The sequence below is a fragment of the Idiotropiscis lumnitzeri genome, chromosome 3, assembly GCF_059441095.1.
Source record: "Idiotropiscis lumnitzeri isolate Australia: NSW breed Sydney's pygmy pipehorse chromosome 3, RoL_Ilum_1.0, whole genome shotgun sequence".
Lineage (NCBI taxonomy): Eukaryota > Metazoa > Chordata > Actinopteri > Syngnathiformes > Syngnathidae > Idiotropiscis > Idiotropiscis lumnitzeri.
The window spans coordinates 23,338,434-23,362,803 of NC_142393.1; the positions used below are offsets into that span (position 1 = coordinate 23,338,434).

Here is a 24,370-nt window from a genome sequence, read left to right on the forward strand (position 1 = left end):
GCCTCAAGAAATGCACGGAGCTAAATGGAGGCCATCTAGAACATATGCTGTAGAACGGAGAAAAAAAGGCCAACGACCCTCGTGTTTTGATGAGATATTTTGAATATAATAAACTAGTTATGACCAAAATTACATTTCATTCGGACAAAACACTAAGAAACTGGGCCTAATTAGAGTTGGGGTCCGTTATATATATATATAAGGTCATTTTCCTTTTTGTCGTATTTGTAGAGTTCTCTTTTTTACGATTAAGACAAAACATTTGGCATTAACTTTATATTTAATATATTATGAAAGCCCCAACTCTAAAATTACTAACTGCATATCTGATGTTTCAAAAAAAATAAAATAAATAAAAATCAACAACAATCCGTGTCAATGTAGGTAAAGAATTTAACAAGTTTAATTTATTGAATTGAATGAAAACGGTTGCCTTGGGCTACCGGTTCAAGATGGCGGCCAAATCTGCACGCCCTCAACCAAGCTAGTCTTTCTCTATTGTAGAGTCTCAAAGTCTCTCTCCCGGCTGCAACACACCAGAGCTGATCATAAATTAGAAATGTTAAACATGCAGGAAAGCGGCCCACGAGGACGGGAGACCCGTGCTCTAGTGGTCATGTACGTCGATGGGCTTCTCCTACATGCGCCAATGGAGCGCAGTACTGCCACATGATGGCAGCTGCAATGGACTATAACGTAGGAGAAATCAGGTCAAGACGACCAACACTACGCTGACTAGTGTCAGTTAAAGAAATTGTTTTCTCCTCCCTCTCTCTCTCTCTCTTTCTCTCTCTCTCTCTCTCTCTTTTTCTCTCTCTCTCTCTCTTATTTCCTCTTGCCTTCCGCCATCCAACCACTGTTGCCTTCCCGGCTTTCACCAGAGAACAAGAAACCACAGAACTTGTGAACTATTTACAAGGTCGCTACAATAAATAATAGACCTTAAATTGTATTTGAGGCACAGAGGGCATAACAATAAGTATACTAAACACGTTATTATTCAGTCTTCTCTCATTACTTTATGCATAGTGCAGATAAATGGAGAGGTGGGATGTGAGTTTGCCTTCACGTTACTTGACTCAACATTATTGAGGAACCAGATTCTAGAAAAAGCCTAAAAGGCGGAAACCGTTACAATCACTCAATGTATAATTGTTCCTTGAGTCATACTGCTCATTTTCATTTGCAGTTAGTGAATCACTATATCAGCGGAATCGTTTGCTGACATACACGCACACACACACACTTTCACTTCCGTGTCCTCGATCTACCCGGATGTTGAACCGATTCGCACCAAGTCATGAGCATGCACCGTGTTGCACCGTGTTGCACCGTGTTGCACCGTGTTGCACCGTGTTGCACCGTGTTGCACCGTGTTGCACCGTGTTGCACCGTGTTGCACCGTGTTGCACCGTGTTGCACCGTGTTGCACCGAGGCTAGGAGGTGCTATAGCCCCTCAGAAATCTATCTGTCTTTATTTAAGTTTAAAAACATTTAACGGTTCACAAGAAGCCATTCTGTTCCGATGCAATTCCGGTTCCAGTGTTTGTGCTACAGCTTTATCCCGTGTGAGTCTGTAAGGTTGTGAGTGGGTGGAGTTATACATTTTGTCAGTTGCAGGTTAGGTTAGAGTTAGTATCCGTTGGAGAGTTTGCAAAAACACTTAAATGTATTTGCAGAGTATGATCAAATGTATTATTAAATGCCAAAAATATTGCATTTTCTCCATGTCACTGTATTGAGTTGCACAAGCTGCACATTTCTAATGATTGCCTCATACCTAGGTTTGTTCATGCTTAAGTATATTTGTGCATTTTATCTCATGAAATCATGACAGTAGATGGCACAATGACTTGCCAGCCATATTGTTTGCTTACTTGGGTGGGAATTGAACGCCTTCGATTGCCACTGGAAGAATGAAATATTCTTTAGGTAACACAAGTTCCAGTAATTATCATTTTTATTCTTTAACTAAACGGATTTTAGCAGAGTGTCAACATTTGAATGAGTGTTTGAAGTTTAAAATTATGAATATTTAGAAATGCAAAATTTAGTTTGCAAACGATATATGCCATTTAGTTTTGTTTTTATTTATTTGGATTTCGGATTGTTATTTGGTGTGGTCATTGTACAGTGTTTTTTTATGTACTTATGTTGGATTTATATACATGGTGAAAACGAATAAAAATTAGCCCCATTGGTTTACTGCGCATTGAGCAGATGTGCTCGCACTTCCGCAACACCCCTTTTTGTTTTCTGGAAGGGGGCTGACTGTGCTGGGAAATCGGACTTGCAAAACACATCGTGGATGGTGACCTCTGAAATCGCCTCTTCAATCTGACCCTTAGAACGAGACGGGACGTTTTAGCTGACATTTTGTTTTACGGCGCGTGATAAAAAAAAAGGTAAATGATTTGTTTTTGGGTCACATGATGATGTCAATTGTACAGTTCTTGTAAAGTTTTATTTCAGTTGTTTGTTTTCAGAGCACATCCAACGCGCCAACATGGATTATAAGCCTATGATACAGTGAGTGTTTGAAAGTTTTGTAAAGTAACAGATTTCGTGATGGATCGTCCCGTTATGGCGTCCTCCTTTTAACTTTCGTTTTCCGTTGCAAGCAGCGACCCAAGAGCGAGTTACGGCGTGGCCAATCCTGGTTACCAATCAGCGGCCGACGGACATGGTGGTATGTGGGAGGTTTGAGTGTTTTCACTGGAATTCAAAACAATGCTTCGCTCCTGAAGTGTGTATGTTTAAGAAACGATGGAATCGCACACTTCCGTGCAACTCATGCCATGACGTCACCTCATGTTTTTGCACTGTGGCTTTAGCGTCCCGTTCTACAGCAAGGTGTTTTTCAAATGCTTTCTTTTACAGCAGTCAGGCCAGCCTCCACTCACAAAAACGAAGTCAAGTCAGCCGCCACTCTTTTTTTTATTTTGAAATGCCACATCAGATTTTGATGAAAGTACCTTGGTTGGATACCAGGGGTGGCCTAGTGTGCCCCAGAACCAGTCTGGTTGCGGGATAACGAAAACTTAATTTTTAATGAATTTTCGTAATCGGTTGTAACGGTCAAATTTTGATATTGTTCCTGCCTTTTATTTTGAAATGCCATGCCACATCAGATTTTGATGAAAGTACCTTGGTTGGATACCTGGGGTGGCCTAATGTGCCCCAGCAGCGGTCTGGTTGCGGGATAACGAAAACTTATTTTTTTATTATTTTTTTTTTAAATCAGTTGTAATATCAGCCATTGATGCACAGTTAACATTAATTTCTCTTTCTATCTCAATTCAGAACATTTCTTGGTGCAATTCTGATTCAGTTTGCATTCCCCCTGGGTGAAAAGAGAAGTTTAATAACATTATTTTAAATCCAAACCACTGACGTGCACACTTGAGTTTCGTAGCTTTTATTTTGAAGGTGGCCAACAGCAAGCGCTTTCGGCGCATTACCGTAATGCACGGTGTTGCACAGTATTAAAAATAAGAGTGGCGGCTGGCATGATTTCGTCTTTGCGAGTGGAGGCTGGCCCGACTGCAGTTTTCTACTGAGGGCTACAACCTACCACTCAGTGTTTAGTGTTGTTTACAAACATCTCTAATGGATTATAATAACGCAGAGGGGCAAGGTAAGTCATAATACACGCCTTCGCTCAGGTATACGGCGTGGGAGTAGAAACGTGCCCTTACAAAACTTTACCTGATCTTCAAATGAGTTCGGTAGACGCAACCAGACGTAGCTAAAATATTTTTGTGAGTTAACGACTCGCAAATAATAATAAATCTGAGCTCATTTGAACACTTTAATGCAGATGTCCATGTTTTCCTGAACTGGTTTCTCTGGTTTGTTTCAGCAATGCTTGCCCCACCCGCACCTGACTCTCAAGGGCCGAGCGCTCCACCAGCCACCATGTTTGACAACATGCCCGGCTATGAAGGCACTGTGGCGGGCGGAGGAGGTCTGTAAGGAGCCCAAACCTCATAACTATCAAGACATCAACTACTTCATGTCATACGGAACACTTGAACTTTGGCACTTATATAATGTAAAAATTACATCAGTACTAAAATTCACCCCCTAAGAGACTGTAGTGATTAAAGGGCTTTTTTGGGGGGGTGGGGTGAGGGTTCCGACACGCCCCCTCTTGGAGCTCTGGTTGTATTTTTTTCGTCTTAGCTGTCTATTTTCAAGATGTAAGCATTGTAATATTGCTTTGTTTGTCTGTTCTGTTGTCTAAAACGGCAACCAATCGGCACCAAAATTCAAATGCACATGACAAACACTGCCCCAAAACCTAAAGTCAAAACTTGCACTTGTGAACTCTGACTGATTGGATTGCAGGCTTGCGTATTGTGTATCGTTAGCATGGCGACAAGTCTTGGTACGCGTTGCTGGCCCAACCAAAACAAATACGACACATTGTTTCTGTGGCACATGTCTTGATAACAACCTCCATGGCACTTGTTTCGCCATGTAAACACATACATGATAATGTCATACTGCGTGCTATATTCAGTGTGAAAAACAGTTCACGGGCCAAAATAAATCAAAAATAAAATTAATTTAATTAAAATTAAATGTACTTTTTGTCTCAGATTAGGTGAGGTTACCAAAACCCTCCATCCATCTTCTCCTGGTCCGGCCCCTCTGTCTAATTTTAGAACACATTGTGGCCCGCCAATCAAAAAGTTTGCCCACCCCTGATTTAGAGCCTCATAGGGTTAAAAAATATTACAAACAGCTCTTCGCATGACTCAGTGCAACTCCAACTAACATCCAGTATTGAAAACCTCTTAAACTAAATATATGTAATGGGTCATAATTGTTCTTTTTTTTTTTTCTTTTTCTCCCTTCCCCAAACACTAGACCACTGTGATGCAACACTTTGAGGCAATTAGGGTGAATGGGAATGGTCATTAAATGCACTTTAGTTCCATTATTTGTAATTCATGTGTTTTACTCTCACATTAGTGCTACGTATAAATATTACGCTAACTTTCCATCCCGGTTCTAGGTGGATTCCTGCCCCCTCCAATGCCTAACCAACCGACTCCTCAGCCTCAACCTGGACCTGAGCAACCTCAATGGAAGTAATGCCCAAACTTTTTTTTCTACTCTAATCAATGCGAACTAAGAGTGTCTGCAGCTAAGATTATTAAAATAATCAGGCAGCCCTGAAAGCATCCATGGCATTCCTCTGCTGTTTGCAGTATTCCATCAATAAGTGAGACTACAGCGCGGGAGGCTTTTGCACTGTGGGTCTCCAGTAAGTGTTGTTATAGTTCAGCACCAGTAAAAGATGGTGTGATCACCAACATGGAGGCTTTCAACACCTACAGGGTAAAAGGAAGACAAAATAAACAAATTACTGTTGAATTTGACTTTGCAATTTAAATTTCTCTTCTTGATGACTTGTATTTAGTACGGGTTGGAAACGTACACTGAATCAAGATCGACTGAGTGGAGTCATGAGCCATATATAGGTATGTCACGCTTCTCTTGTACATGTCCGAATTTGTGACTATTTTATTTTGAGCATTAAATCTGGTGAATGTGATAACATGTCAGACAGAAATGATATAATTACTCACTTACTTACTGGAAAATTGAATAAGAAAAGTAGTTAATATTAACTTTTATTTAGCTTTTACACTTGTTTATTGAACATGTTGCTTATCTGTCTAGTTCTGCTCTCTGTTAGTTTTTTAAGGTCGAATATCCATCGGGATCTATAAGGTCATCACCCCACTGCAATGTTATTTTCTTTGGATCAGGCCAGCCAGTGGATGCGTACGCTCAACCCCCTCCAGGCCCCTGGGATATTCCTGCAACAGCCCCCACTTATTTTACAGATAGTCAACAGATCATCAAAGTTCCCTACACTTCTTCTGTGAAGGTTCATAATTGCCTGATGTCATTCGAAACATGTTCAAGCAAGAGAGACTGTGTTTTTTTCCTCACGAGAAGAATTTCATCAACAGAGCTGTCACGTTTGCGTGGGAATGGGGCGGACACCTTGCAAAGACTGTACCGGTGCAGGCAATGTAAATCACAATTGCAAGCCACATGAGCGGACGTGACCTTCAGAAAAACTGTCCAACTGCTGTATTTTCGTTCCTCTCTGGTAGAAAGTTTGTTGGGTCTGCAATGGATCTGGTTTCCGCCACGGACAGGAGCGATGCAATTATTGCTTTGGCAGAGGGCGGGAAAAGTAAGTCAAACTTTTTTAATAAAACATTTGTTTCTTAAATTTGTATTATAATGTCTTACATTTACATCATTTCAATCCGACACTATTTTACAGCTGCAACAACTGCCAGGGCCGAGGATTTAAGCAATGCCCCACTTGTCAGGGAAAACAGCAGCTTTTGGTCTATATCAACCTCACCGTAAAATGGTGCCGTTTCCTTGATTTGTCAGACAGTCTGGCTGCACTTTTAATAAAGTGTTATAGCCTAACTATATTATACATTTCAGGGCCAACAACTCTGATGACTATGTTGTGGAGCAATGCAGTGGACTTGACTTGGAGAACCTTAGAAAGGTGTCTGGCAAGGCGCTTTTTAGGGACTCTCAGTACTTGGTAAGAGTTTTTCCGCCATGCTTGTTTTCTCACAGCAGGTGCTTATTATGTTTTACACACGATACACAATGGTATTGGGAAACCTTCCCATTACAGCAGCAGGAAAAGGAACCGTTAGTTAACTACACCTTCTACAACTTCCTAGTCTACAAAATGTAATATCTGGGTTTTTTATGTGTCCATTAATCCTGTATTTTTTTGTATAGAGGTCACTTTTCTAGTTATTCCCAAAGGTATTTCATGGGGTTAAGGTCAGTGCTCTCATGTTCCTCCAATATATTTTACTTGATAAATGATGATCAACGCAACTCAGTTTTATTCATAAATAAAGTGCTACGTTCATACAAATTGAACATGCAATATGAGACAACTGAACATAACAATTTAAAAACATCAATGATTAAAAAAACAATAAGACACTGAAACAAGGGCAGAGTGTGTTGAAAGTGTGAAGTGTTGAAAGCCAAGGAATAAAAACGGGTTTGAAGGCAGATTTAAAAATAAATAAATGGACAGTGAAGGGGCTTGTCTGATGTGCATCGGGAGGTTCTTCCACTTCAATACCTCCACAAAGCAGTTGCTCGGCTGACCTGTGACAGTGTAGAGATTGAGCGGCTCAGAAACGCAAGGTGAGGTGAGACCATTTATAGATTTGAAAACAAATAGATGAATGTTAAAATAAACTCTAAAGTCCATAGACAGTCAATGGAGGGAGGGCAGAATTGGAGTTGTGCTCCCTCTTATGTGTTCCAGCTACGAGGTTACCAACAATCTATTGAACAAACTGGAGCCCTATTAACAAACTGGCTAACCCTAACATCATGTTATGGTATTTCTTTCTATGCACATATCTTTTCTTCTGTAAATGTAAACATTGTATGAACCCCTCTTGAGACAAGTACTGTGAGGTTCATGCAACCTTGAAACAAAATCAAGTCTGTCCCTCCAGGGTTCGCGGTTAACCGCTTCCCGATTGCCCGGGGCAAGTGAAATTTCGCCACGGGCAAGGTAAAATTATGGGCAACTTACCCGACCGGGTAAGCATTTTTTTAAAGCAGCCAAATATCTTTAATTTCGACGAAAACTGTGGTGTGATCTGTTTGTGTGCACTGTATGGTGATGGTTTAACCCAGACACCCCCTTATGTTGTGGTATGGTCCACTGGCCTTATCGGGGGCAATGAGCGGGCGCTACGGGGATCAGTTAGTTCAGTGAATGTCGAGTTAAAGTGAGCGTCAATAAATCCCGCAGTATTGGAACTCGCTGTAGTTGTATCCTCATTTGAAGTTTGAAAAACACAACAAAAACCTACGATATTTCGGCCGAAAATTGACAGCCGGATGTTTTCTTACCTTCTGCGCATGTTTACAAGTGGCGACGAGTTCGTTCAAATCCGAACATTTCGGATTCCTCTGACATGACTAAAATAGCTCGAATATTTTTAAGTAGACAATTCAGTTGTGAGTAAGGAAGGGAGTAATATTTGATTATTGGCTGTTAATTCATTAGCTCCATGATGTGACCTGACATAGTGTCAGTGACTGTGTTCTGTTTATGCTATGAAACTTATGGAGGCAGCACGACAGGCACTGGTCTTAAAGGAATACACACATTTCCCACACTCATAATTTCCTCATGTGATTCCTCAATTAATAGGCTCTCCTGGATTTAAAATTGATATTCTGGATTGCTGTAATATCATTTTCCCAATTTAACATGCAGATTTGTTAATTATTAAAACTACAATTAACATTTTCAATAACTGCACAGGATGATACATGCTGTTGTGAGTAGGGTTTCATGGTTGATGATGAAAACAAGATGAATTTATGCTTATCAGATTATGTTTATTTACATTTGTGGCACACATTTTACAACCATAAACATTTTATTCTTAGTCTAGCTTTCACAGGACCAGTTCTACCTGCCAGCTGCCAGCTCCTTACGGACATATGCTTCATTGACTGTTTCTTAATGCCTGCAACGTCTGCAACATAGAACTCATGAAGGAATAACATAATCCTGGGTCAGCAGACACCTAATTAATGTGTTAATACATGATACATATTTATATAAGCAACCCTTATGATTGTAACGTATTTTTAATTCTTTCTAGGCAGGAACTGTCCGAACAAAAAATTCATGCAATTTGTAATTAGACACTTTGTCATACAAAAAGTCACTCAGGGCAAGGTAATTTAATCTTCGGGCAAAAGAAAAAAAATTGTCACTTGCCCAAGTTGGGCAAGTAATTTGGCCACTCGGCAAGGCAAATTTTAGTGGCACTTGCCCTATGGGCAAGCAGTTTTTAAAGTTAACGTCGAACCCTGTGTCCCCCCAAGAGCTTTGACTGCTGCACCACTACTCTTGTACTTTCAGAAGGTCTAACACTGATCCAGTATTCAAGTCCCTAATAACGATACCGTTCCGATGACTTTGTTCAGGTATACCCAGTGATGGGCTTCCCGGACCCCACGGTGGTAAATGCTGCACAGCGTTTAATCAGTGAACACCAGGGCAGGTTCTCCCAGACTTCTCGCATTCTTCAACAGGTAATTAATTCTGCACCACCTTCATTTGGAGCTGAATATAATTTAATAAAGCATAATTTCACCATTACTGTTGCATTGAATGTCTCTTGTTTTGAGTAACATGCCTACCCTTCTGTGTGTTCAGCGTCAAACAATCGAACTGATACCTGTCACCAAAGTGACCTACTCATGGAAAGGGAAAACGCACATTTACTTTGTCTATGGAAATGAATTTAAAGTGAATGCAGACAACTACCCTGCTACCTGTTGCTGCTCAGTGATGTAACTGCAGAAGCTGATGTGTCTGTATTGTTCTCTCAGTAATGATGAAATCTTAATCGTTGCAGACAACTACCATGTCACTTGTTGCTGCACGGCAATATAAGTGATAAAGCCGATGTGTACATTTGCTCTCTCATCAATGATGAAATCATAACAGAAATTGTATGAGTTATGGTTTTACTATATGGCAGTACACAGTAAGTGTGTGTGTATATATATATATATATATATATATATATATATATATATATATATATAAGCATGATTATATGAAGAGAAAGTTCACGCTACATACAAAGCGTATCCTTAAAATGTTAAAAATATAATCATGTATTTCATCATACTTCACTGTATACTGAACTTTATTTTGTTTTTGTATTTTTTTTAATCAACACGTGTATGATTTTCGTATCAACATCTCAAACGATATATTTTATATAACTAGTATTTGTTTAATTTTTTATTTTTTTATGCTTTGAACAAATGCTTGTACAACCTGCATTCGTTGAGAAATTCTAATAAATTGTATTTCGTAATGTTTGGCGTCGTGTGATGTCGTCATAATAAATGGACTGTCGCAGATGCGATGACGTGGAGAACGTGTTCGCCATAATGACAGTAAACCATCAACAAAAAAGCTACATTATACATTTTAAGATTTGGCTGTGATTTTTTTCCGGATACGGTTTGCTCGCAGCAGTCGGGTCTGGATTTCTATCGATATATTCAAGTCTTGGAAACATCTGGCAAAACTGAAGAACTGAGCGAAACAGCGAGGTGAAGTTAGCGTGTTAGCTAGCTAAACAACCAGGTTTACCTGCGATGCCGCTAGCGCATGGCTAATGCAAACAGTGGTTCGAATATGCGGACCGGTCGCCGTGTTTCCAAAATTGGTTTCTTTAACATCGTACGGATGTGCACGTCAGAAGTAAATACAATACTGGGTTTAAAAGTGAACACGTTTAAATCGTCATGTGTACTCCAACTCCAGTTAGCTTCCTTGTTTAGCCAAGGCGCAGCGACTCAAAGAACGCATCTTGTTTACATCATCTGCATGCGAGGAAATGCATATCGTGTTGCTTCAATGAGAATGATTGCTTTCATGTACATGCTTGCTTGCTAGCCGTGTTCTTGTTTTTGAGCATTCATGTGATTTGACAGTTGTAGTCCCTGGAGACTGCTGCACCTGTAAACAGACAATCTGTCTGTTGCGCTACTAAATTTATCATAAGTATGTTGCGGGTGATTGAGTTTAAGTACTGCTTCGCTGATTGTGTTCAAGTACTGCTTTCTTGTAATATATCTCAAAGGAGTTTTACCCCGAGTTTTTTTATTGTATGCCACCGTTTACTAAGATGCTACGACCTGCTTACACACGAGGCAGATTTGTGAAGAAGTGAGGGTATTTATGGATTTGGGTGTAGAATTGAAGAGTGATTTTGTTTTTTCTGTGGTTCCTCATAGGAGATATGGCGTCAGCTTCTGCCAGTGTGGACTCCAAGGCAGAGCTGACTGCTCTACTGGAACAGTGGGAGAGGGAACAACAGGGCAGCACACAGGAGCTAGTTAACATCCTCATCAAGTGAGTGCTTCTGACTCATCAGACTAACCATTTTATTCCATCTTCTTTAGGGGGGTAATTATTTTCAAACTTTCAGAATCTCTGAGCTTGTTGAGAAGGAGACTGAAGAGTACCACAAAGTGGACCCAGACCCTTTTGATGATCGACATCCTGGTATGATTTATTAAAAAACAACAACAACAAAAACGGAACAAAGGATATCCTTGGTAGTTGTTTATTCTCATGTTGGTCCTTCTTTGCCACTAGGGAGAGCTGATCCAGAATGTGTACTGGGGCATTTGCTGAAGATCTTGTTTAAGAATGATGACTTCATGAACACAGTAAGCATGGTTGGAATAGATGGGAGGTGGGACGGTACAGATACGTTAGATTTTGGGCCACAGTTTGTAACATGTTTTTTGTATAGAGACTTGTCCGCAAAGACAGCACTTTGTACTTTACTGAATAAAATAAATTCAAGATCACCGTTGTTTAAACGCAGCTCTTTTGAATGTTGAACTGCACCATATTGCTAGATTTGTTGAATAAAATAGTCTAAAATATGTAACGACTTAAATCTTACATAAGTATAAACAAAAATACTACGTGTCACCGTTGCTCGAAGCTTAAGTCTGAGGTTTATTGGTCGTGCCGGCATGACCAATCAATCAATTCAATTTGATTCTACACACGCCCTCTCTGCAACAAATATGTCTGCAGACGTGCCATCAATCAACGAAAAGAAGCGGGAAACACATAAATGTGACTAATATATTTGTGTTTCATAGTAGTGACACACGTGGTTTTAACGGATGTTCTATACTTCACTACAATTATGTGTTTTGAGTTGTGGGTTAAAATGCTCTCTCTAGAGCTGGCTGTCAGACTAAACAATGCTAAAAGCCAGTTAGTACAGTACCGTTGCTTCTGAATGCCGTGACAAAGTGAGTTTCACCCCAATAACACTGGAGTATTCATTAGATATTTTTAGGTTATTCCAAATAGCCGTGTTGCTTAAGGCTCACTGGCACGCTGTCGGCGCTATTAGCATTCAGGCTAGTCTGCTTCTGCATTTTTTGGCATCCGTTTTTCAATGTTTCGTTGTATAACCAATAACGTAATGTAGTTATAATTAGGAAGTAATATGGTGTCTGCTTACGACAACCTGCACGTGGCATCAAGTGGTGACGTCGCGGATCCAGTGTGTTTCCATTTCCTTGGGGGATTGTTTTTTCACCCTTAGTCTTCGCCTCCCCAAACAAGTTAAAGGGGGAGGGGGAAGACAAAGGTAGAGGTTGAAGGGGTAGTAACGGGATTGGGCCTTAACTCAACCGTTCATTTTGAGTTGGGAATGTCACTGAAATGTTCATGGCCCTAAGTGACTATACTAGACGTCTTTGACCGCATTTTATCCGAGTATGAACACAAGAGAAACTTGTCCATATTGCTGGTCTCTACTTAAAAAATAGTACAGTAGTTTTCAAGTAATGTTTGCAGAGAGTAAAATGTGAACATGACCTGCGCTTTGAAGCAGTCACAACGTTAAGTGAGTGACTGACGGTACAATAGTCATACACTGTCAATGCAAAGTGAACTGTAAAAAAAAAATAAAATAAATAAATCAATTTTAAAAAATCGCTGACCACAGAGTACCATTCCATTGCTAACATGTGTGATGCAAGGAATATGAACTTGTATGCTTCATCACATTTATTCTCCCTCATAGTTGGTGAATAGTTATGTGATGGCAAGCAGAGAATTTGCTCTCAACGCGGAAGCTTGTCGCCTGCTTCAGAACATCATGCCTGGCCTGGAGACAGCAGTGGTCTTTCAGGAAAAGGTACATTATTGCTATCTTTGAAATTAAAATGACAATATTGTGTTTCTTTATATTGTTTTTATCATATAACATGAAACATTCATAATATTTTACATTCTAATATTTACATTTAATTGTTTATTTTTTAAGGATAATTAAGTCCACAGTTATGACATTGAGAGAATCACAGATTCCATGTCGTCTAACCACTCAGTCACTGCTGTCAGTCATTAAATAGCTCAAATCGGTGCAAGCACTTCAATAATATGTTGGTACTTGGTTTGAGGCGGGTGTCGTGAAAAAATACTGATTGAGAAGTTTGTAACACCAAAGAGTAATATGTCTGCCAATCAGCTGCATTCCACAAACATCCATTTTGTTTGTAGAGTCAGAGTCCAGCCTGCAAGCAAGCTCCTACCATACAGTTTTCCTTTTTACCTAGTATCAATAAATTAAATGTTGCGTAAGCATTCACTACGAGAGAGAGAGAGAATTATTATTATTATTATTACATAACTTTATTGTAACTTGATAATTTGCTTTCTTGGTTCTTTTCAGGAGGGAATAGTTGAAAGGTTGTTCAAGTGGGCTCAGGAGGCCGAGCAGCCGCTCCGAATATATGCCACGGGATTGCTGGCAGGTGCGATGGAGAATCAAGATATTGCAGCCAACTACCGAGAAGAGAACTCTGTGTTGGTCAGTAGGGCGCGCTGGCTTTTCTACAATTTCGCTATAAATATAATAGCCAAGCATTTACTCGTCACTGTCAATCTGCTTGTTTTTAATCCTGTTTGTTAAACAGGTGCCATTGATGCTACATCGCTTACGCGAGCTTCAAGATAAAGAGGCAGAGACCAAAAAAGAAATCAAACGTCCGAGTCCCAGAAAAACTCTGAGTGGGCCATTGCTACCTTTGGATGAGGAGACAGTTGATGGAGGCTTTGAGAAGCCCTTCTTGCTTGGTCAGAATGGGGCTGAAACGGAAGAGGATGATGAAATCAACCTTTCTGCCTTGGAGCCTGAAAACGAGCTTCCGTTTCATCCCAACGCACCTCACAAGACCAACAACTGTGCGCCCTCGGCCATTAAAACCATGATGAAGCCCATGTCGGCCTCAGGGTCACTTCTACACCTCGGCGCCGCTGATGGTAGTAGTTACCTAAAAAGAAAAGCAGAGAAGGAGTGTGGCCGGTCCGCAAAGCACAAGTTGAATTTCTCCCTGCCAGAGACCGAGAGGAATATAAGCGAGCTTTCCAACAGCAGCTGGTCTGAGATGAGCCCATGGGTGATTGGCAACAGCTACCGCTTATACCCTCTGACCCCGGAGATCGAGCAGAGACTCATTTTGCAGTATCTCACTCCTCTGGGAGAATATCAGGAGGTTGGTTGTTTTATTTTATTTTTATTTTTCCTCTAAGCACTGACAATAGCTTGGTTAGGGTTTCTTCGAAAATGTTTGAAATCATATTTTGAAATGAAAAAGTATGACTTCAAGGACTCAGCCAGTATTATGGATTTTTTATTTATTTATTTTTTCCCTTCTACTTTTAGCTGTTGGCAGTGTTCATGCAAATGGGAGCGCGTGAGCTGCTTATGCATTATATGGATCTAAAGCAGACCAATGATGTCCAGCTCACTTTTGAGGCTCTCAAGGTGAAGTCCTACAAGTCAACATGAACCTTACCAGTCTCAGTCGAAACATATTAATTTAATTTGACTTTTCTCTCGCAGTACCTAGCTTCTCTTCTACTTCACAAGAAGTTTGCTGCAGAGTTTGTGGCACACGGAGGAGTTCAGAAATTGCTGGAAATCCCGAGGCCCTCTATGGCTGCCACTGGAGTGTCTTTGTGCCTCTACTACCTCGCCTATAACCAGGACGCCATGGAAAGGGTATGTTAAAAACTAATTTTAATTCACAAAAACTAATGTTGATGTTTTTCAGTCTAGTTAATTACATTAGCCATGTGCATGTTAATTTGTCATGCATATTATACTTAAAAAGTATAAAAGCTACATTTTTTACATTAGTAATAAAGAATGACACCAAGATAATCATTTAAAAACCTTTTGCATGACATTTTACAAACATGTGAAAATGAGTTAGTCCCATGAAACCGGGGTTGAGCACTTGGACATTATTTTAGAAGGTATGTCTGAAGCAAACACTACTTTGGTCCAAAGAACGAAGCCCTACAGTGAAGCATGGTGGCGTCGACATCGTGCAATGAGGCTTTGTTTGTTCAGCTGACAATGCGTTCTTCGTCAAGGTTGGGGGAATAACAAACTGTTCAAAATAGTCAAGTCAAATTTATTTCTATAGCCCTTCATCACAGGAAGGAGTCAAGGAGCTTCACATGCTCACAAATATTAACAACATCCCCTGATCTTAACTCACAGGTGGGCAAGCAAAAACTAAAAAAAAAATAAAAAATAGCAGTAAGTGTCTCACAAAACAAAATGTCATACGAAGCCAACTAAATCACCTGAACTTTATTTGGGGTTCACCAGAGGTGCTTTGAATTTAGCACGAGGTTGAATGTGATTAATTAGTTCTGAACACGACCAGCAGCATCTTATTGGCATTGATTGTTGTGACTGTCTCCCAAGGTGTGTATGCTGCCTCACTCCGTCCTGTCAGATGTGGTTGGCTACACACTGTGGCTGCTGGAATGCTCACATGCATCCGGCTGCTGCCACGCCACCATGTTCTTCTCCATTTCCTTCTCTTTCCGCGCCGTGCTGGAGCTCTTCGACAAGCAAGACGGGATGCGACGCCTCGTCAATCTGGTAGGACCAACCTGCGGCTGGCCTCACGGAGGTCCTCTTTAGCCGAGCAAACGTAAGATGCTGATGTGTGGCGTGCCGTCTTCCAGGTTAGCACGTTGGAGATCCTGAACCCCGACGACCAGGGAGCGCTGCTGAGCGACGACGAGATTTTCTCCAGCAGGCAGACAGCAAAGCACACTTGCATGGCACTGCGCAGGTACTTTGAGGCTCATCTGGCCATCAAGGTGGAGCAGGTGAAGCAGTCCTTGCAGCGCACAGAGGGAGGCGCTCCGATTCACTCGCAGCCCTACTACAAGGTATTTGCTCCAAGAATGACAGGTGCTGTGATCCGTTCGATGTACTGGAGACATTTCGCAATGCTCATTTGGCTTCTGTCCTCGGTCACAGGCGGTCAGTTACAGCCGCGAGCAGGTAGTTGAGATGATGGAGTTTCTCATCGAGCACGGCCCTCTTCGTTTGTATTGGGAACCAGCCGAGGTCTTCCACAAACTCTCTTGCGTCCAACTCCTCCTGCAACTCATTTCTATCGCATGTGACTGGAGGACCTATTATGGCAGGTGCGGAGTATGTGGTATTAAATGTCTTCTATTGTATGATTGTAGTCGTTTTGTCTCCTGCGTGGAATCTGTTGTGTTAGAGTGCTTATGTTTGTTTGCAGGAGTGACACTGTGCGCTATGCTCTTGACATCCTGAGTATCCTCACGGTTGTACCAAAGACTCAAATGCTGCTGTCTGAGACCGTTGCCGTTGTCGATGAGGGCGGCTCTACTATTTCTAGTGCAGGTATATTTGCAGTGTTATGATATTTCCGTTAATAAGACACACCATAAGGCCCGATGAGACTGTTCTAATTAGCCCATTGCATGAACTGGTGAAGCCTGCTCAGAAATCAAAACCAGTCGAATCAAATCGGTGCGTTTGTCATTTTGTGCATATCGCAATTGGCTTATGGTTGAACCTGAATTATTTGTTTCTTGCAGGAATGAACATTGTCCTAGCAGTGGCAGAGGGAGAAGTGTTTGTGAACGATGCCGAGATCCAGAAGTCTGCCCTGCAGGTTGTCATTAACTGTGTCTGCGCTCCGGATAAACGCATGTCCAGCATTGGCAAGTTCATTGCGGGCACTCCTCGTCGTCGCCTCCCTCACATGACCAAAGCCAGTGAGAATGTGCTCACAAAGATGTGGAACGTGGTGCAGTCCAACAATGGCATTAAGGTAGTGTCTTTAGCAGGAGTCATTTGCTTTAATTCATCTTTTTGAAGTTGAATGAATTGAAAAAAAAAAAAAAAGCCTGAATAACCCACGCTAAAATGCTCAAGTGGACATCTGGATGCAGACCAGTCTTAAATCCAAGGGATGTACCGCTGTAAAAACCTACCGAGTAGTTTCTACTTTTGCAGTGGACTCGACACACTTCACAACTAGCAGCAGTTTGGCAGACATGAAGCTTTTTATTGCCACTCCCAGTGGAAGTTGACCATACAGCAGAATTGTGTTTAATTACTTTTGACTTGATTTAGCTTTTTCTTTTTTTTCCTCAAAATTTCCTCTTTATGCAAGGGATTTTCCAACACAATGTCGCAACCATGTCGACAATAACTTTAACAATACTGCCCTCGGGTGGTCAAGGCGTGCACACCAGAACTAGCGACACAATTTTCATAGAATTGTTTTAGGCTCTGTATGTATTCTATGTAATTCTCGTATGTTTTATTAACTACATTATTATATTGCACTATTTCCCTTTTTGGGGAAACATTTTTGGGGTGTTTCTTGGGAGCCTGGAACAAATTAATAGCATTCCTATTCATTTCAATGGGGAAAAGATAAAGATAGAGATGTCCTTTTATTAGTCCCACCAAAAGGGTTTGAGAAAGGAGTTTTGAGCTGACGATGTCTTACTCCTGATGACATGACAGTCTGAGTATTTATCGGCATACAACGAAAGGTATTTGCAAGATAGAGTTGTGCATTTTCTCAAATTATAATCACTAATTGGGCTGAATGATTTTGGAAAATAATCTTATTGGAAATTCTTTTGTTCTTGTTTTTTTTCCCCTTAGTATTGCAATTGTGGTTAATTATGCAATTTTATTTCAAGGTTCTCTTCCCATGTTTTTTTTTTTCAACATACAAAAGCAATAAATTTATTACAGTAAACATGATCAGATTTCCTATACATACATGTTTTGGACTTGTATGTTAGGCTTAGCTAAAATAAAATGAAAATTGCAGCCCTCCTATTTAAAAATGGCATTCTTCTATATTGCAATGTCAATTTGAATTAGATTAATTATTCAACCCTTTTCACCACATTTCGACTAATAAAATCCCTTTTATTCATCAACTCTTTGTCATTTTTTTTCTTTTTTTTTTTTTTACTATTGCGTAGGTTCTGCTGTCCTTGCTGACAGTGAAGATGCCTATTACAGATGCGGATCAGATCCGCGCTCTGGCCTGCAAGGCCCTGGTTGGTCTGTCTCGTTCCACTTCCGTCAGGCAGATCATCAGCAAGTTGCCTTTGTTCAGTAGTGGGCACATCCAGCAGCTCATGAAGGAGCCCGTTCTGCAGGACAAACGCAGCGAGCACGTCAAGTTCTGCAAGTTCGCAGCGGAGCTCATGGAAAGAATATCAGGAAAACCCTTACTCATCGGTACAGACGTGTCCCTGGCATGGCTACAAAGAGCGAGTGTGGTCGCTCAGTCCAGGATCACCTTTCCAGAGAAAGAACTGCTGTTGCTTATTAGGAACCACCTGGTAGCCAAAGGCCTTCACGACACGGCCGGCGCCCTCACCAAAGAGGCCGATCTCCCGATGGCGTGCGTGTCTCATTCATCACTCGCCGCTTCCCCTTTCGTCTCCGTCACACCCCCCACCGCCTCCATCGCCAGCCTCCCTCGCACCCCGCGCCTGGCCAACGGTGTCGGCTCAAGACTCGCCAACCATCCCTCTCATTCATCTACGCTATCGCCCGGCCATTTACAAGGGCGCGCCTCGGCATCGCAACCCGCCGCGCCGTCGACAGCCACCTTTCCCTCGACGTCGGCGCCTCACTGCGGCAACGGCTCCCCTCTGATCGGCCGAATCGTTTTCTCCCGCGAGCGGCACACGTGGTGCAGCGCGACCGGCTGCAAGAAACCTCGAGTGCTGAGGCAGAAGTCGGACCACGGCGCCTTCAGCCAGACGCCGGCGATGAAGAAGCAGTTTGACAGGCATATGCCCTCCCCCCCTGCATTAGACGGCATCATCACAGAGTACCTGCGGGAACAGCACGCGCGCTGTAAAAACCCCGTCGCCACCTGCCCGCCTTTCTCTCTCTTCACCCCTCATCAGTGCCCGGAGCCCAAACAGAGACGGCAGGCACCGATTAACTTCACGTCCCGGCACACGAGGAGGGTCATATATCCGAAATATGGAGGAGTCGATGGAGGATGCTTTGACAGACACCTCATCTTCAGCAGGTTGCCATACAAAGCCGCCTTACACTTCACTTGTGTTTTTGTATTTATTTATTTTTTTCCACTGTTCTTTGCTCTCTCCAGGTTCCGGCCAATCTCCGTTTTCAGGGAAGCTGATGAGGATGAGAGTGGATTCACGTGCTGTGCCTTCTCAGCTCGTGAACGCTTCCTGATGCTTGGCACCTGCACGGGACAATTGAAACTCTACAATGTGTTCACAGGCCAGGAGGAGGCCAGCTACAGCTGTCACAATTCAGCCATCACTCACCTCGAGCCCTCTCGGGTAACGAAATAAGCCTCTCATTGTGCACGGCCATGTTTGTTTCTTGCGTTAATCGACGCTGTCCTTTTAGGATGGCTCCTCAATTTTAACTTCCGCCTCGTGGAATTACCCAACGTCTGCCCTGTGGGGGATGAAGTCGATGTTCATCATTAAGTGAGTGGATTATCTCAAAAGCTCATTGGATGAAATGGTTGTGTTTGCAATCAAGGTTTTTATAGTTGATGAAAATAACTGATGTTTTTGTATATGAAATCAAATAAAAACAAAAAATCACTAACTGAATCTAAGACAAAAATGTCTTTGTCTTAGTCATTTAACATACTATTAGTTTCATCCATTTCTCTGGCTTCACCTTGTTGGTATTTTCTGCCGTACGCTACAGCAGCTTCATGCTGGCAAAACAGGGCCCGTTGCTATTTAATTGTGCGCGCCGACAGCCCGAGGCCTGCAGGCTTCGCTTCAGCGCACACCAAGCATTTGACTTGACTTATCCACATCTTGCAACCTTGGCAACGCTCTGCTGATTGAATCTGAGCGCAGCAACAAGCCATGACAAGCTTTATATTGCTTTATACACACTGTTGTTCGAAACTAAATATTCCTTTCCCTTTGTCTGCAGGCATTCCTTTCTGGGTGACCATTATGTGGAGTTCAGCAAGCTCTCGCAAGATCGTGTCATTGGGACTGAGGAGCAACAAGCGCATGTATGTATGCCTTGATTTAAAAACCTGGCGGCATGGAATATTAAAAGCAGTGAAACTCTTGACCTTTGCCGACGACGTCTCACACCAAGCGCGTCTCTTTTTAGATTTATGACACCGAGAGGGGCCAAGTGATACTGACTCTAAATAACCCCGACCTGGCTAATAACTACAAGAGGAACTGCGCCACCTTCAACCCCACCGATGACCTGGTGCTGAACGACGGCGTGCTGTGGGACGTGCGCTCAGCTCAGGCCATCCACAAGTTTGACAAGTTCAACATGAACATCAGTGGCGTGTTCCATCCTAATGGCCTGGAGGTCATCATTAACACGGAAATTGTATCCTTGAAACTTTAAAGTGCTCTGAAAATATATATATATATATATATTTTAAAGTTGAATTAATACATTCATACAGCTGTAGCTTGTTTCTAGTCAAACAGAACATAGTGTTCCTTAATCGAAGTTCTTAGTGGGATCTGCGAACCTTCCACCTCCTTCATACAGTTCCTGCTCTGGACCAGTGCAGAACAGTCTTCAACAACAACGGCACCGTCATTTATGGAGGTGAATAAACACCTCATGGTGGCAAGTAGGCTTGGTCTGCTGCTGCATGTGCTTCGAAGGTGCTTGGAATCTGTTTTTCACTCGTGTGTGTGTATGTGTGTGTCTGCAGCAATATTGCAGGCTGACGATGAAGACGACATGATGGAGATGCAGATGAAAAGTCCTTTTGGTTCATCCTTCCGGACTTTCAATGCCACAGACTACAAACCCATCGGTATGGATTGTCACTGTTCTCTTGCCTCAATCCTGTCTGTAGATAGTGCAACCACTTAGAATTTTATGGCTGCAACACATTCCCAAAAAGTTGGGTCAGGTGGCAAAAACGAAGAGAAAGTTGAGGAATGCTCATCACATGTTTTCAACATCCTCCAGGCTAATTGGGAGCTAGTGGGTGTAATGATTGGTTATAAAAAAAGCTTTTCTGAAAGATGGGGCAAGTTTCACCTCTGAGTGAGAAATAAGTCAAACAGTTTAAGAACAATGGGTATATTTACAGGGACATTTCTTTAATTCAATCAGAGTTCGGATTAAAATTATAATCAAATGCACTTCATAGACACTAAAAAAAATTTGATTCGATTAGGACTTGTATTATACCGGAAATAGTTGTAGAAGATGAAGCCGTAGCGACTTCTGTGTCAACAAAACATTGCTCCATCCATTTCTACTTTTTTGTTCGACTTATTTCACATATTTTACCCGTTTGCGCTGTCACGTTGTGCTAACGCTTCCTATTGGAGCTGCAATGTATCCTCCACACCGCACTTTTGTTTTTTCAGTCTTTGCGCAATGTGATTGTATTATCAATCAACATAAACCACCCCTCTGCGGTCCATAATATCGTCAAAACGAATCTGCAGAAATGAACTGCAAACCCCCAAAACAACATTGAATAAATATTATATTACATTTGACTGTCATGTTTTTCTTTGTGTGTTCTTCACAGCCACCATTGATGTCAAGAAGAATATTTTTGATTTATGCACAGACTCCAAAGACTGCTACCTTGCTGTGATCGAGGTAAGCTGCATCATGTTGCATTTTGAATAGGATTAATAGTTGAAGATTTCTTGATGGTGATGCTTCTATTCCATAGAACCAAGACTCCATTAACACGGACACAGTGTGCCGCCTTTATGAAGTTGGCCGACAAAGACTGGCTGAGGAAGAAGAGGAGGATGAGGAGGATCAGGTGTTTATTATATTTTCATTGAGTCCTAACAGCGATTTGTAGATAGGGGTACAATGAATTGATAATTTTGTTTGTAATACAGTGAACCCCGCATATACGTGGTTGACTATTCTGAAATACACCTAATGTATTTATTTATTTAATTTGGGCGTAAATCCCTACACAAAGTTCAATGCACAATGAAAAGGCGCACATACAGGTACAACGTTGAGGCGGTGGTCTTTTCAAACGAAGACTTCTATGTTGCTACACATTGGAAACTGTCGCGTTTGTGCCGACACCACGGCCTGTCCTCCGTGTCCAGGGTGGCAGCTCAAAACGTCTCTCTTGTAAGCATGAATTCAACTTATTGCGCATGTTAGTACAACCGCCAACAGCGCATTTCCCAAGCATGCAAGTCGTTTTTCAATGCAATGGGGTCTTATGAGCATTTTGGAAGAAAAAAAAAGTGGGGTGGGACGTTCATATAAACCACTCTGTGAAACAAAACCAATGCCAAGATGCTACTTCTGGCATCTTTCAGGAAGTCACGCACATAATTGTTTCTGCGTAAGAGTCCTTATGGAATAAGATGGTAACAAGTATATGAACATCATATGTGGTCATTTGCACCCCAGGAAGATGACGATCAGGAAGAAGATGACGACGACGACGACGACTCGGATGACGACGTCGACACAGATCCTCTTATCGCAGAGCTTGAGAACGAGAATGGTGGAGATGATGATGACGATGGAAATGATGAATTCTCCCCCTCGGATGAAGAAGTTGCTCGTCTCCTAGAGGAGGACTTAGATGGAGGGGACGACGAGGACGACAACGACGATGACTCCGACAACGAGGACACGGAACTGGATGTGGACAATGGTATGTTGCGCTAACCTGAAGCCTCAAATGTTGCCTCTGAGATTGTCTGAAGTTATTCAGCCGTAATTGCACAAAAAAAAATTACATCTGAAATTTTACAATGGACAAAGGTGTGCTCTGTTTTTATCATTTTGACTCTGCTCACTCTTTCACCCTCAATCAGACAGCTCCGACAACTCCGACCTTGAGGATGACATCATCCTGTCCTTGAATGAGTGAGCGCCGATTGGCAGCCAGGCCTGAGTAACTGGACCACAAGTCAAGACCTCGGCGTCGTAGACGTGAGCTACGGAGGAAGAGGCGAGAACGAGAGCTGGATCAGCAGATGTGACGGGAGAATATGAATGGACTGATTGATCGGACCAAGGAATCTCAGAGTGAACTAAAAACACCATGATTGTATGCGATTATAGTTTTATAGGAAGGCTTGATATGGAGGGAACCAGCCGATTTGTGGGTGCTTTGAAAACATTTTACATTTTATTCACAAACCTTTTAATATGAATTTCTGTTTGATTAAAAATGCTCACATAAGCAGCAATTTGGTGACAGGAGTCACAGTACATCGTAGGGATGCTGTTTTGTTTCTAAAGAGTGTAAGGCATCCAGAAGCGTAGTCGTTTAACCATAGACTGGAGCAGTCATCACAAATGTTTTGCATTTAGGCTGCTGAATGGAAGTAAAGAGATCAGAGCAATTGCTATTCTCTAACATGGCCTCTTCCTTTAAGATGGATAAGTTGAATCGACTCGGCGTTCGTGACTTGCTGTCCCAAACCAAAAGACGGTTGACGTTGACGTGAGAAAACTGCCAAAATGCCTTCTGCACAGTCCACATGTGCGCACTCAAACTTTTGACAGCTTTCTTTTATCATGCACCCAGTAAGGTTTTGCTTCTGGATGCTGACCTTTGTGCTTTTGATAAGAAAAATGGCAAAAATTGACCACGCCATGTGCTGGACAAAAAAAAAAAAGTATAAATATTTCGGGGCGATAATGAATCTATTTTGATTTAAAGTTTGTTTCTTGGTCGATTCAAACATTGAGGGTAAAAAAAGCTCTGGCTCAGTTCTATAAAGCTATTCAAAGAGATGATTGTTTTTCTAAAGGTTTATGCCTCGTATCTGTTCATTTTATCATTTTTTTTTCACAGAAAGATGACTTGATTTTCTTGAAAAGTTTAATGTACAGCTTGTATGTACCTAAAGTATTTTTCCTATAAATAAAACTTCACAATTAGATTTGTGACACTTTACTGATGGGAATATTTTCCACCGTTATCTGAGGGCATTTTAGAGGTTTTGCATCACATGCACACACGTTGAAGCAAGACAAAATTAATGTTGTATAACTCACCAAGAAATTTGCCTCCGGCCTCTTTGAAATGCTGACATTTAAGTAACTCATCAGAAGAGATCTTTTTTTTTTGCATATAAAAATGGTTTAAGTGCCAACCGTGCCACATAAATGTCCACCTTTATTTTGAAATATTAAGTCTACATGACCCTGTTCAAACGCCAAGTTAGACATTTTTTCTTTTTCATCCTTAATATGACATACCTTATCCAACTGACTTAAAAATAATCATTGTGAGTGGGAAGTGAAACTCAATTGAGATGTGGTTGCACAAATGCACACACCCTCTTAAAAATTGGGTGTCATATTCTGCCGCAATTTAAAGTGCCTATGACCAAGCCCAATTAGGTTTTCGTGATACACGCTTTTC

The 24,370-nt window shown here is 41.7% G+C and overlaps 2 protein-coding genes across 6 annotated transcripts; both read left to right on the forward strand.

Moving 5' to 3' along the window:
* Positions 1-2,229: 2,229 nt before the first annotated feature.
* Positions 2,230-9,636, forward strand: ssuh2rs1 (ssu-2 homolog, related sequence 1). 5 transcript variants are annotated; one of them, XM_088291638.1, is made up of 14 exons: positions 2,230-2,406; positions 2,474-2,530; positions 2,623-2,690; positions 3,864-3,968; positions 5,025-5,100; positions 5,221-5,350; positions 5,433-5,493; positions 5,785-5,906; positions 5,992-6,054; positions 6,139-6,221; positions 6,315-6,407; positions 6,488-6,593; positions 9,038-9,145; positions 9,270-9,636. In XM_088291638.1, exons 2-14 carry the CDS (start codon positions 2,508-2,510, stop codon positions 9,408-9,410), a joined length of 1,179 nt encoding a protein of 392 aa, XP_088147764.1. In that variant the 5' UTR covers positions 2,230-2,406; positions 2,474-2,507; the 3' UTR covers positions 9,411-9,636. The 5 variants fall into 5 exon arrangements, with proteins under 5 accessions (XP_088147764.1, XP_088147766.1, XP_088147765.1 ...); XM_088291640.1 differs by having other exon boundaries at positions 2,626-2,690; XM_088291639.1 differs by having other exon boundaries at positions 2,230-2,405; positions 2,486-2,530.
* Positions 9,637-9,981: 345 nt separating this feature from the next.
* Positions 9,982-23,899, forward strand: dcaf1 (ddb1 and cul4 associated factor 1). Its single transcript, XM_088291815.1, has 25 exons — positions 9,982-10,183; positions 10,871-10,988; positions 11,065-11,141; positions 11,235-11,308; positions 12,694-12,807; positions 13,345-13,482; positions 13,589-14,167; positions 14,338-14,439; positions 14,518-14,676; positions 15,394-15,573; positions 15,660-15,869; positions 15,961-16,130; positions 16,232-16,356; positions 16,554-16,789; positions 17,967-19,036; positions 19,118-19,316; positions 19,387-19,469; positions 19,936-20,020; positions 20,125-20,358; positions 20,493-20,586; positions 20,696-20,800; positions 21,533-21,606; positions 21,683-21,778; positions 22,396-22,645; positions 22,809-23,899. Exons 2-25 carry the CDS (start codon positions 10,876-10,878, stop codon positions 22,862-22,864), a joined length of 4,623 nt encoding a protein of 1,540 aa, XP_088147941.1. The 5' UTR covers positions 9,982-10,183; positions 10,871-10,875; the 3' UTR covers positions 22,865-23,899.
* Positions 23,900-24,370: the final 471 nt, after the last annotated feature.